This window comes from Grampus griseus (assembly GCF_964374135.1).
Source record: "Grampus griseus genome assembly, chromosome: 9".
In the NCBI taxonomy this organism is placed as follows: Eukaryota; Metazoa; Chordata; class Mammalia; order Artiodactyla; family Delphinidae; genus Grampus; species Grampus griseus.
Window position 1 is genome coordinate 17,288,139 of NC_139003.1, and position 14,363 is coordinate 17,302,501.

The window sequence follows — 14,363 nt, forward strand, 5'->3', positions numbered from 1 at the left end:
GTGTGTGTGTACAGGGACAGCAGCCAGGTCTTTGCCGGGCTCTCTAACAAGTTCCGCAAGTCTGTTTGTTAAAGAAAAATTCCAGTGGGTGCATCCAACACATGGAACTCAAGTACAGAAATTATATTTATCCACCCCACTGCCAAGGAGATCACATGCCCCATGAGTCACTCCAGATGTGCTCAAAAACAGAGTCTCTCTGTGGAAGCCCAGTGCCCCAATCCCAGAGAGAGTAGGATTAACAGAGGTCCCGCTCCTGTCCTCCCCAGGAGGCAGCCCTTGCCTCTACCCTTCTGAGGCAGGAGAGGGCACCTCTGCAGGTCTGAAAAAGAAGGGGAGGTAAGCACGATATCGTCACACTGGGAGGACCAGTACGGGCATACCTGTAGCTCCTGGGGTCCCACTGGGTCTGAGGGCGACTTTTCACCTTTTTGGAGGAAAAGATGTGTTGGAAGACGTTGCTGCTTCTGCTGTTGTATTATGACGCTCAGGCCACTCTGTCGCACAGGTGGAGCAGGGGTGAGTTGCTTTTAATTTATTTGTTTGCTGGATGCTCATTCTTCGATACAATTAGGAATTTGGGGGGAAGCATGGAGAGAGCAGGAAGAAATTAGAAGCCCTGCACCCTCCTTTTATCTCATCTCTGCCAATTGCTTGATGCTTCTCGACATGCTAGAAGGTATTAGAAGGTGACGGGGGAAATGACACCAAAAAATCAAAGTTGCTGAGGGAACTGGGTCGAGGGGGAGAATGCAGAGAGCATCCCTTTCTGACAGGCCAGAGGGAAGTCATCTTTGCTTCTTAGAATGTGGACAGACTCCCTTGAGTACCCCCCAGGCTGCTGCAGCTGGGCAGGGCGTGCGGGGAGCAGGTGCTCGGGACTGATACTGACATGAAGGGACTGGGGGTGCTGACCGGCAAGAGGCCTGCTACCTGGAGGGAGTGGGGTGTCCACGTGGAGGGCTCCACGCTGCTTCCTGAGCAGCAGTGGACGCATCTTTCCAGCTGGAGAGAGCTGGTCCAGCAGCAGGAGAGGACGAGTAGCCCCTCAGCACCCTCGTGTCTGCCCGGCTGCTACCGCCCTGGCCAGCCCCCTCGGAAAGGAAGGAGCCCAGCAAGGCTGCTCCCCACGGCCGACTTCCTTGCTCTCGGGACACAGCTTCTCAGAGCCGGCCTGGCATCGTTTATGGCTCCCGTGGGCAGACACTGGCGGCATCTCCAGTCAATGAGGGTTTATCACTTAGGAAGCAAGGGACCAATAGTGCTGACTGCTCCACACTGATCTGAACTGAGATCTCTCCACTGCCTAAAGTCAACTGAGGTCTCTCTCCTGGAAAGAACTGGAAAAAGAAGTCAGGCTCACTGGTGTTTCCAGAGATCCAAAATAGGGTGACGACTGCACAGCAACAAAAGGATGAGCCCCCTGGTTCTCAACGAGAGTGTCAGGGAAGGAAGGGACGGCCAGCTGGGGCGCAGAGCAGACGTGAAACCGGGGAAAGAAAAAGCCAATGCACTTGTTAGGGTTTTTATTCCCTCACACACGCATCTCCCTGCTCATCATGTGCACAGACTCTGGGGGCAACACCCGGAAGCACAGAGCAAAGAGACCTTGGCGCTGTGTTCTGCCACTTACCCCTGTGTGACCCTGGGGGCCTTCCTTAACCTGCCTATTAAAAAAGGATGATAATATCCACTCTTTAACGCACAGGCTGTTAGAAAGCCAAATGAGATGATTTGATTTGCTACAAGGCTTGTAAACACAATAGGCACATGATGAGCTATCCTGCAAGGAACTCAAAGATTTAAGTTCTGCCTCTCATTGGCTGTGTGATGTCTGGGAAGACTTAACCTCTCTGAGCTTTAGTTCATGAACAGATAACATATTAACAGTAACAAAACCTGACCCTCACTGTGTTGTCATGGGAGGGTCATATTGAAAAATGTAAATAAACGCTTTGTAAGTGAGGAGCTATATAAATGTCAGCTATTACCTACCACTTAAAAAAGGAAAAAATTTCATGAAAGAAAGTCTGAGGTTCTCAACAGAAAACTATCGGTTCTATAGCAACGTCCTGAGAGCAGCTGCTCTGGCTGCACCCCTCCTCACTGGGGAGGGTCTGCCCCCCAATAATGATAACAATCTGTATAAAGACACAAGGCCAACACAGCTGAAACAGAGGCCATGGCGAGGCAGCTGATGCTAAGTGCTGGATTAGCCGTTCATATCAGTGTTCGGGGCCAACAAATGACGCGGAGCCCTTCCAACCATCATCAGAAGTCTTCCACGTAGTTGATTTTTTTTTTTCGTTTTCAACATTTTTTTCTAATCATAAAAGGAATACACAATTGCCCTTTTTTTATGATGGAATGGGAGACACACCCAGAGAAAAACCAATTTTTCCAAATGTATTAACTGTTCCTTTCACCTGCATCCTTACCCCAACCCTGCCCCCCACCCCAGTGCTAGGCCTAATTTAGAAGAATTCCCTCTGGAAACAGTCAGAGGGCGACTTCTCCCTACAAAACTCCTCCTCCATCCCCCCCAGCACCACCCCCTGCCTCCACGGGTAGAAGTGTGGAAATAAACCCAAAAGGAATACACCCTGCCATCAGGACATCTTTTTTTTCCTACCTTTCTCCCAGCCTCTCCCTCGGCGCTCTCTAGGATTCCGCCCTGGGAGGCGGCTCCCTGTGCCAGGATGGCTGCTCCAGCCCCACCGCCTTGATTAAGACCAAGGGACCCACCTGTGGTTAGCGAGGCTGCTGGGAAGTGGACACACCTGGCCCAAGTCCCAGCCCCACCCAGGTCCTGCCGGCACACCGCCTGGGGGGCTGCAGGGAACTAGCCAGTCTTAAAAAAAAACATACACGTATTAATTCCTATAAGTATCTGATTTTTATTAAATACATATGTTATTTCTTTGACAAGCAGTTTCATAAGGAAGGGTGGCCCTGCAGTGGTGGAATGTATGTCATCTTCACGTGTCCAGTTTAGTGCTGTGTGTGTTTTCAGTCGTCAATATTCCGTGAAGGGAAGGGCCCCGGATGGGTGTTTTCAGTAAGTGTCAACTGACTCACTGGTCCAGCATGACTAAGCGGCCACCTCATTCACTCCATGGTCACTGCCTTAGGAGGCGTTATTCTGACCACTACCAGGTAAGAAAGATGGAGGATGGGGGGAGAACTTAGCACTCCCCAGATCCCTCAGCCGGAAGCTTAGAGCTGGATCTCACTCCCCCAGCCCAGTCTGCAGAGGCAGAGTCTCAATGTCCTCACTCACACCCCTCCATCCCTTCCAGGTGTTCCCCCCGGGCGGTGGCACATTCTGGCCAAGGGGAGCCAACACACAGCAGCCCTTTCAGAAGCACTCCAGGGGACCCCAACACACGGGGCCAAGGTCCTGGCTACCTCAGAACATCACTGTGTTTCTGAAGGGCTGGCTCAGGAGCAAAAAAGTAAATGACGGGCTTCCCTGGTGGCACAGTGGTTGAGAGTCCGCCTGCCGATGCAGCGGACACGGGTTCGTGCCCCGGTCCGGGAAGATCCCACATGCCACGGAGCAACTAAGCCCGTGCGCCATGGCCGCTGAGCCTGCGCGTCCGGAGCCTGTGCCCCACAATGGGAGAGGCCACAACAGTGAGAGGCCCGCGTACGGCAAAAAAACAAAAAAAGTAAATGACGTCAGTAGGATCTGGCAAAAGACTTTTTATAAATGAGAGCTTTTCCTTTCCACACCCACAGTCATTTCCATAGAGTTGCTTCAACTGATTCATTAAAAATATGGTTATATTTTGGTATGATATGGTCTACAGTGTGAATCCTTTCCAATAAGCTCTTTGGTACAGATGCTCTGCACAGTTACATGGAAACCATGGTCAGCCTTAATATTGTTCTTTTTTTTTTTAACCTATTTGGGAGATGGGAGAAGAGATTTTTATCCCATGTTATAAAAAGTCAAAGAGAAGATCAGGCTCAAAGCAAAAATAGGCTCTTCCATTTAGGGAGGCTTCTGCCTATACGTCTGGGCAAGAAAGCTTGAAGGAGGTAAGGCTTGGGGAGCAAGACAGGTGCAGGTGCAAGCCTTGACTGAAATAATTAAAAGTAGCTTCTCTGGGTATGAAGGGAACCCTTCTTTACTGTTGATGGGAATGTAAACTGGTGCAGGCACTACGGAGAACAGTATGGAGGTTCCTTAAAGAACTAAAAATAGAGTCACCATATGATCCAGCAATCCCACTCCTGGGCATATATCGGGAGAAAACCATAATTTGAAAAGTTACATGCAGTTCAATGTTCATAGCAGCACTATTCACAATAACCAAGACATGCAAGCAACCTAAATGTCTATTGACAGATGAATGGATAAAGATGTGGTACATACATACACAACAGAATACTACTCAGCCATAAAAAAGAATGAAATAACACCATTTGCAGCAAAATGGATGGACCTAGAGATTATCATACTAAGTGAAGTAAGTCAGAGAAAAACAAATATCATACGATATCATTTATATGTGGAATCTAAAATATGATACAGATTAACTTATTTACAAAACAGAAACAGACTCACAGACAGAGAAAACAAACTTATGGTTACCAAAGGGTGAAAGGCATGGGAGAAGGATAAATTCGGAGTTTGGGATTAGCAGATACAAACTACCATATATAAACTAGATAAACAACAAGGACCTACTGTACAGCACAGGGAACTATATTCAGTATCTTGTAATAACCTATAATGAAAAAGAATATATATGTGTGTGTGTGTATATATATACATATGTCTGGATCACTTTACTGTACACCAGAAACTAACATAACATTGTAAATCAACTATACTTCAATTAAAAAAAAAAAATCGGTTTCTCCTAGACCCAAACAGTGGTTCCTCATAGATAAAGGGAGGGTGTGATGGAGACAGGAGAAGACATCTACTTTCTGATAATTATCCAGGACCTGTAACTGCAAATAAGTTCCAGAATCACCCTGTTAAAAAGAGAAGGATTTGGTGAGGCACTCTGAAAACAATGGAGTTGAGTAACAAGGAGAGTGAATGTGTTTCTATGGGATTGTTTATGCATTCAACAGTCACCGGCAGGATTTTAGGCACTGGGAATACAGCATTAACAAAACAGACAAAATCCCTTGCCCTTGTGAGCTGACGTCCTAGGGAAAGGAAACAGACAATAAGCACATATAGAAATAAAATACCTGGTTCATTGGATGGCAATAAGGTTGGGACAGATTAGAGGATATAAAGGATCACAAGTTTAAATAGGAGAGTCAGGGAGGGCCTCACTGAGGAGGTGACTTGAGACCTGAAGGAAACACAGGAGTGAGCCATGCAGTCTCCAGGGAAAGAGTATTCCAGGCAGATGGAACAGAAGTTCAAAGGCCCTGTGGCAGAGGCATGCTTGGTGAGCTCAAGCAACAGTGAGGAGGCCTGCAGCTAGAGGGGCATGAGCCAGAGGATAATAGCAGATGAGTGCAGAGAGGTAGTGAGAGGTCAAGTCGCACAGTACCTGGTGGCCATCTGAAGATCTTTGGCTTCTACTCTGAGGGAGATGGAAAGGCATAGAAGTTTCTGGGCAGAGAATTGACATCATCCAACCTATGTTTTCACAGAATCTCTTTACTTGCTGTGTTAAGAATACAATGAGGTGGACTTCCCTGGCAGGTCCAGTGGTGAAGACTCTGCGCTTCCCCTGCCAGGGGCACGGGTTCAACCCCTGGCAGAGGAACTAAGATCCCACATGCCGTGTGGCGTGGCCAAAAAAAAAAAAAAGAATACAATGAGGAGGATGAAGTTGGCAGCCAAGGATGGAAACAGAGACACCATTAGGAGAAATGTTCAAGGTTTGGATCAGGAGGCTAGCTGGGATGTGGTAAGAAGTAGCCAGATTCCAGATCTATTCTGAAGGTAGAGCCAACAAGATTTGCTGATTAGTGGGGTGTGAGATGTGAAAGAAAGAGAAAAGGCAAGGATGACTGACAACTCCCAGGTTTTGACCTCAGCAGCTACAAGAGATGGGAAGACAGCAGACAAAGCAGGAGGTGCGGAGCAGGTGTGATGGATGGCGGGGCTTGGGACTGGGTTGGAGATCAGGAGAGACAACTATTACGAATCCAAAAGGAGACTCTCCCGCAGGCAGCTGCATATCTAGAAGTCGGGCCTGGAAATACACAGCAGAACATCCTTACGAAGTCAGTGTGGCTAGTGAGAGGGGAGAGACCCAGGCTGCGGCCAGGAGTCTGCAAGGCGAGGAGACGGAGGGGAAGGAAGAGCGGCCAGCAAGGGGGGATTTTTTTTTAAAGCAGCAGCAGCAACGTGTTTTCATGCTGCCTTGAAAGATCGGTAGAGAGGGGAAAATTAATGATGGGGGAGAGAAAAGTGGAAAGGTGAGCGACAACTTTATTGGAGACCTCATGCACACGGGGACAAGTTGGCTCGAGATAAGAGCAGGGACACAATAACAGAAGGGAAGTCAGAGGACCTGGGCACGAGGCCGGTAACTGGTTTGAGGAGAAAGGAGGAGGTGTGAAATCATCATCCACTTCACGCTAAAATAGAGTGAGGGGAAGCAGGAAATACGGGTAATGGTCAGGCAGCATTTCGGGCCCCTCCTGAAAATAACGATCACGAATTTCAAGTGAGACCACTTAACCCAGGTGCAGGTGTGGAACAGGTAAAGAGATGGGGTGTGCTTTTGCCTAGTGACTGCAAAGGAACGAAGAGGGAGCAAAGGAGACGAGGATTGGTGCAAGAGAATGATCATAGGGCTGTAGAAATTTGACCCTGTATATCACATTATCAATCAAAGGTAGAGATGTGTTTAAATATGTGTGATTCATTTAAGAGTATGTTTTATACCATATGCATTCATTCATTCCTAATTAACTACATGTATCCTTCCCGTGGCTACACACAACTAAAGAACGCCCAGTCTTGGGGCAGATGCACCTACAAAAAGATAGCGTGGTTCACCCTATTGGTGAGATTGGGGATTTTTTTTTTGTATGTTGTTTTGTTTTGTTTTTAATTTTTATTTTATATTGGAGTATAGTTGATTAACAATGTTGTGATAGTTTCAGGTATACAGGAAAGTGATTCAGTTATACCTATACATGTATCTATTCTTTTTCAAATTCTTTCCCCATTTAGGTTATTACAGAATACTGAGCAGAGTTCCCTGTGCTAAACAGTAGGTCCTCGTTGGTTATCTATTTTAAATACAGCAGTTGGGTTTTGAAGCCCTTGAGACCTGGATTTTAATCTCAGGCCTATTACAAACAAGTTGGGTGGCCAAGGGCAAGTTTCTTAGCCTCCAAGTTTCTTCATCTATAAAATGAGCTGTGAATGTTTACCTCACAAGGTACATAAGGAAAGCAGCAAGCATGCTGACTGACCCACAGTGAGCTCATAAGCTGTTAGGATGTCCGGGCTCCACATCTGAACGACTTTGGCCTGAGATCCAAATGTGTCTCTCAACAGAAGACACGGACAGAACATGCTGAGACACACGAATCCCTGGATCCCGTTCCTGAACTAAAGTAGTGCATGTGGCGTGAACTTTAGCAAGTAAATTTTTTGTTCCATGCGGGTTGGTCCAGTGTTTCACAATGTCCCCTGGAGGCTCATGAGTCCGGGGGCTCGGGGACGAGGGCCTGGCCCCCCTGCCCGAGGCTGGCCGGCACAGCAGACCTTCATGCAAGGCCATGGGGGAGTCTCTGGAGTCCCCTGATCACACTGAGTGGTCCTTGTGGGCACGTCCACAACCTGAAGAAACAGCCGGAGTGTGGGCTGGGTGTGGAGCGTTAAGTGAAAAAGGAAGAAACAAATCGGCCTAGTGTTACACCAGGCAGAAGACACACAAAGTCAGTGATCTTAACAACACTGTCCCAGCAGCCTTCCTGCCCAAGGCTCCACACTCAGGTGGTGCCCAAGAGGGAGTGAGATCCTTCTGCCAGTCTCTGGCCTCCCCACCCCGTTCGCCTCTCTCCCTTCTCCCTCCGAGAGGGTGCAGCTGCTAACAGCCGTCCAGCGGGAGCATTCAGGCCTCAGAACTATCAGCCTCACGAAGACTGGGCTGCCCAAAGCCGCTTATAATCGCTCACAGCGAGGACGGAGTCAAACTTAAAATGACCTCATAAATTTGGGAGATGGGGCAGAAGGGAAAGGAAGGAAAACCAGCAAAGCCTGAATTGGAGAGTCTCCAGGGATGCTCTGTTTTGTTGTTGTTTTAATACCTAGTTTATTTTTAAAATCATTCCAAAATATATATTGAGACTGCACTCAGTATATATATTGAGCTCTATGAAGACACTGAGGTCAGAAGCATAAAATTCATTCCCTCCCAGGAGCCAGCAGTAGACAGCAAGATGTGAAATGTATAGAAAGGATGCGAGAAGAAGATAAAAAGAGAATTAAGGAGATGGAGAAGGAACACAGCAGCGTACGGTGGGGTCCCAGGGAAAGGCTTCCTAGGGGCACAGGGCCGTTCTTCTAACGACGTGGGAGCCGCTCTGGTTTAAAGGTCTGCGTGTGTACCTCTCGGAGTTGGTCAGCTCTTGGTCGGGTCATTTGCATTCTGGCAGGGTCCGGCCTCTGTCATTATGGACAAGGACCTCTGGAGTGGCTAGTCGTTTAACTTCTTACCTGAATGTTTCGACGTGGGCCAGACACAGCTTATCTCTCGCCCACCACCGGCAGCATCTCCAGGGGGGATGAATCCAGGTCTCCAGACCTAGCCTCATGCACAGGAGGTCAGACACGGGCAGATGCCGAGACGCCTGCCCCAGGGGTGGCTGCACGTCACAGCCCAGAGGGCCATAAAAGCCCCTCCCCCACACACACCGTCAGAGCAGCCACAGCAACGTGGGGGGTACCCGTGGAAGGTGGGAAGAAGGGGGAAGGGGTCCATCTGTGAGACTCCGGGGCTCCCCACATATACTTTCTGAAGCAATGATCAGCCCTAGTCCAGAGGCTGAATTGTTTTTTAACAATCTTCCCCAAACTGTGTTATTATTTTAAAAATTATGAGAACAAGGCCTCCTGGAAGCAACATTTCCATTATTAAGCCCAGCTTTGCATCAGGAAGTATTTTCTTCCCAACTCTTGAGAACTAGGGGTCCACCAGGGGTGTGCATGTTAAAGGAAGTAGCTGTTCGCAGAGAAGCAATTGAGTGAAGAGTGTGTAGGTCTGGCCTTGAATAACTTCCCGGGAGGCAGCAGAAAGGGCCCTGTGCCAGGACCTTGTTCCCTCCTATCCCCTTCACCTGCTGCAGTGTGAATCTTTTTAAAGGGAACAATACCTTTCATTTCACTATAACAGAGAAGACATAAAGGAGGTGCTCTCAATCCTACCTTGAAAAGGGGTTTCATGGTAAGAAGGAATAGGCCGCATCTTGGTCCAGGACCCGTTCTGGTCCTAGTGTCACCTCCCACCAAGGAGAAAGTAGGGTCAAAGTACACCCCTCCTTGTGCCGCCACTCTCTTGTCTCCGAGAACACGAGGGCCTTGGTCTCTTCAGATGCCCCTATAAGGCCTCATCGGATGGGAATGAGCTCTGAATTCTAGCCAGGCACCAGCTGCTTGGTGGTGGGTCTGGGTAACCCAGTGGTTATGGACACTGCCTGCCCGTTGTAACACCAGGGAGCTGTCAGAAGTCCCGATGCCTACCTCCACCCCAGAGATGCCCATGAACTGGCCTGGGAGGCGGCCTTGGGCGTGTAGGTTTATAAAGCTCCCAGGTGATTCTGACGCACAGTCAAGGCTGAGAAGCATTGGGCTGAATTGGGAGCATCCGCTCAGCAGGAACAGCTCCTTCTACACAGGCTTGGGTCAAGCACCTTCTGACTGGCAACCTGGCTGCCATTAGAAGTACCTAGGAAGCTTTCAGAAAGTTGACTGTCTCAATCACATCCTAGTCACTTAAATCAGAACTACTGGAGCTGGGACCCACACACCCTGGGCGACTCTAATGTATGGTCAAGGTTGTGAAGCTGTGGAGTAGGAAGGAGATGCCTCGCCCTCCTGAGCTCCACCTGAGACCCGAGGCAGAGGCTGTGAGTGAGCAGAGGCTAAGGTCTTCTCAAGTCCTAAAATCTATGATTCTGTGGGAAATGGGCACTTTTCTGGCAAAGAGAACAAATCCTGCTAAAATTCTGGGCCAGGAACTATTGCTCTGGAGTTTGTAGGCTCCATCCCCCAAGATGGTCTGCAGAAGCAGGGCTACCCCTCTGCCCGTCAAGGCCCCCATCAATGCAGGGATGCAGTCTGCCAACAACTGCACCTTGTGTGCACCCTGGAAACCTGCCAGGCTATGCTGCACAGGCATAAACATGAAAGCACTTTGATCCAAGCCCCTGAGGAACTTGTGGGCTAGCTAATAAATGGATTACAGAGAAAGCAATATTACAGCCAACCAGCTTTTCCAGGAGGTGGGAGATTCCTACCAGTGTCCTTTACATTGAAGATGTTTCATTCTTATCACTTCTAATAGAAATCCTTGCTTATGCAGTTCCTTTCTTCAACACAGTACTCTGGACATCACTGGACACTATCTTGATGGCCCAAGGGCGCCATTATCAAGAAGCAGAGCTGTCATGTATGGTTATGCAAATTGCGCTTTGCACAACTTCCGGGGGCCCTACTTACCTCGAGGTCTCACCAATTTTTACAGTTATTGCCCAGTTTTCTGGTAAATCACAACCAAGTGTCTTAAAGAAGCTGCCCCTTTTTCTCGCAGCTCCACCACCACTTGGAGTCAGTCACTTTCAAGACTGGATGGCTAACCTTGGGGTTCACCCACGGGAGAAGCCAGTGCACGCTGCAGCCCGGCGAGCTCACTCTTTTTTTCTTTCAGCCGTGCTCTTCCCTGCCGCCCACCGGCCAAAGAGATCCTCGTCGGTGCCCTTGAACCCCGTCCTGCAGAGCTCCCTGGAGGAAGTAGAGCTGCTCTATGAGGTAGGCAGAGGGGAGAGTGGGCCATGCAAGTAACTCAAAAGGCATTGCTCCTTCTCTATATTTTTTGGAGAAGTGACCTGAGCCCCTGAAAATGAGTGACCTCTGTTCCCCGGGGAACTGGCCTAGACTTGTGTGTGGAGGTAGTGGAATCCTGCCCATCCCAGAGGAAAGTGTTCCTTGCACCCCCTTCTCCTTTCCCGCATGCCGTCCCAGGGAAGGTTGGCATTAGGGGTTTAGTCGAGGCAAAATTAGAGATTTAGGCTTGGCCCAGAGGCGCCTCTATCTGCACCCAAGCAACAGAGCGGGGCAATATTCCCCAGCCAGAGCTTTAAGCCAGGACTCATCAGCAGCGCCCAGGCAATGCCAAACCTATTGTCTGAGTGGAGTTGTGTCTCAGTCACCTCACACTGTGACAGCCCCATTTTTGAATCTGGGGCCGCCCCAAAGGCTCTCTCCCTCTGCCTCTCATACCTCTGGCACCAAGACCCCACCTCTCCTCCAAACCACAGGTAACTTTACCCAAGGCCGCTTGGTTAGGTTCAGTGATAAAATTCCAGGTTCGAGACCTAAGCTTTAGTTCTGGTTCTGCCGCCCATCGGCTACGTAACCTTGCATAAGCCACCATTTCTCCCTGGGCCTGAATCTCCTCAGCTGTTAAAGGAGGGACTCCAAAGATCGCCAAAGTTCCCCTCCTGTCTGGACGCCCTCTGACATCCTGCATGTACTAGGACTGTCTGACTAAGAAGGGGACAGCCTGCTATAGTCACGCAGCTGAGCCAGGCAGAAGATTTCAAATCCTGCCTCGGGGAACAAACTGGAAAATGCATAGCCTCTGCCAGGTCATGAACGTGGGAGTCAGAGCAAGAGGCCTGTTTTAGGAAGATAACAGACAGTAGCGTGCAGGATGGATTAGAGCCGGGGGAAGCCAGAGACAGAGGGGAGAGTTAGGACTCCGTCTAAATGGTACTGATTAGGTTCCTGATATGAGCCTGGCACTGAGCAGGGGGTGCCTATGACAGACCTCACCCCTACTCTTAAAGAACAGTCGAGAAATGAGGACAAATCTCTGTAGCGCACTTAATTCCTAGCACAATTCTCTGCATGCTTCTAATTCCCAGCTTCTGATTTTAAATTATCCAAAATAGTCAGTCTGTGCTTTAGAAGATCTTTGGTGGGTGGGAGGGAGGAAGGAGAGAAGGGGGTGATTCGGGGCACTAGAAACAACAAAGAGTCACTTAATAGGGGCTTTGTACCAGGCACAGTGACAGGTGTCACTCATATTTGTCTTATTTACTCCTCACAATATCCCAGTGAAGTACTGTTGTTATTAATCATTCCACAGAGGAAGAAAAGGAGGCTGAGAGAAGTTAGGTGACTCATCTGAGGTTACGCAGGTGGTGGGAAAGTCAGGACTGGGACCCAGGTCTCTCGATTCCAAAGCTCTTTGCAAGTCACCTCCCTACATGAACGCACGTGATCGTGAATCCAGTGATGTCCTCCACAACGAATGCCTCATGCTTTTCTACACCCCATGTTTCCCCCCAGTTCCTTCTGGCTGAACTTGAGATCAGCCCTGACCTGAAGATCTCCATCAAGGACGAGGAGCTCTCCTCCCTGCGGAAGGCCTCGGACTTCCGCGCCATCTGCAATGATGTGATCCCCAAGAGCATCCCAGACATCCGGCGGCTGAGCGCCAGCCTCTCCAACCACCCAGGCACCCTCAAGAAAGAGGACTTCGAAAGGACAGCGCTGACCCTGGCCTACACAGCCTACCGCACAGCCTCGTCCCAAGGGCATCAGAAGGATATCTGGGCCCAGTCCCTCCTTAGCCTTTTCCATGCCTTGAGGCATGACTTAATGCGGTCCTCATGTCCCAGAGCATCTCCCTGAGAGACTGGCTGGCACCAGGACCAGGGAGCAGGGACCAGCACACAGTAATCCAGAAATTCTTCATTCTCTACTCCATTTACAGAGACCAGCCACAAAACACATACCACCAACTCAGAGCAGCAAAGATAAAACAAGAAACACCGATGCTCTTTGCCCCTTGTAACTTCTTGACAAGCATAAGATTGTGATTCCTATCATAACGTGACCTGGGCTGGAAAAAAGGGCTGGAATGGTAATTCAAGATGCCTCCAGAGGCTGAATGTTTTGCCTGGTGAATTGCAGGAGTCTAAGATATGCTTTAACATTGAGTGACTGTAACACAAACACCCAAGAGTGAGGACAGAGCCAGGAGAGACATAACAGAAGTCTGGGCATGGCGGGAAAGTGGGGGACAGATTTCTTTGGTCCTAAGAGATCAGGGTGCTGGATTGAATGAACACCTTTCCAAAGTTCTGTAGTAAGATATAAAGAAACTAGAGCTATAGCCAAATAAATACATTGTTAACCAAGGATATACTTCTCAACTTTTCCAAAAGTCCCCAAAAAGAATCAGTCAGAAAATCAGTTATGACCTATATATCTAGACTCTTCTTTCCTGAAGCCTGGTCTAATGTAGAGGAGAAACATGAAGGGGGCCAACAGAAATGCTACTGTCATGCCTTGACTTTTGAACAGAGAAACCAAGCTAATGCAGAGAGGGTCATCCTAACGAAAGAGGTGGCACCAGTGCCACGGCCTGCCCATCCTAATGCTAAAATTATTGAGCATTATCAGAGAATTAAGTGCTCCAAACAAAAATGATTTTCAGATGACAGAATTTTACCCTTTCAAACGCCAAACCTTTCATTTTAGCAATATTGACTGGATATATATGAAAGCCAGTAAGGTTGAATTTAGTATATTGGAAACATTCTAATGAAGGAGTTAGATGAGATCATCTCTAAGACTCCTCTACTTCTGAAATGTTCACAAGCATTCAACTAACTGTGAGATATTACAGGGAGGACACCTGGACCTGACATGTCTCTGCTGGACTGTTTGTATCAACCCTGAAAGGTCCCAGGCTTTCTTTCTTTTTTTTTTTTTTTTGCGGTACGCAGGCCTCTCACCGCTGCGGCCTCTCCCGCTGCGGAGCACAGGCTCCAGATGCGCAGGCTCAGTGGCCATGGCTCACGGGCCCAGCCGCCCGGCGGCACGTGGGATCCTCCTGGACTGGGGCACGAACCCGTGTCCACTGCATTGGCAGGCAGACTCTCAACCACTGCGCCACCAGGGAAGCCCAGTCCCAGGCTTTCTTAACTCCGAATCTGGTGTGAGTTTTTCTGTTGCTTTCCTCACTGTCAGGCGATAAAAGTAGCATTTTCTTTGCTACCAACATAACTCGCCCTTTGCAATTTGTTCTTTCTTACTGGGCATCGCCTGAAAAATAAGATAGCAAGTCTTGTTATAATTCCACATTAAATAAGAGTTAATAGATGAAGGTCCCTGCTAGGAGTAAAGCACC

General features: G+C 48.8%; 1 protein-coding gene across 1 annotated transcript; it reads left to right on the forward strand.

Moving 5' to 3' along the window:
- Nucleotides 1-242: 242 nt before the first annotated feature.
- On the forward strand, nucleotides 243-14,099 carry FAM180A (family with sequence similarity 180 member A). The gene is made up of 3 exons (XM_082662464.1): nucleotides 243-519; nucleotides 10,869-10,969; nucleotides 12,515-14,099. Exons 1-3 carry the CDS (start codon nucleotides 444-446, stop codon nucleotides 12,857-12,859), a joined length of 522 nt encoding a protein of 173 aa, XP_082518590.1. The 5' UTR covers nucleotides 243-443; the 3' UTR covers nucleotides 12,860-14,099.
- Nucleotides 14,100-14,363: the final 264 nt, after the last annotated feature.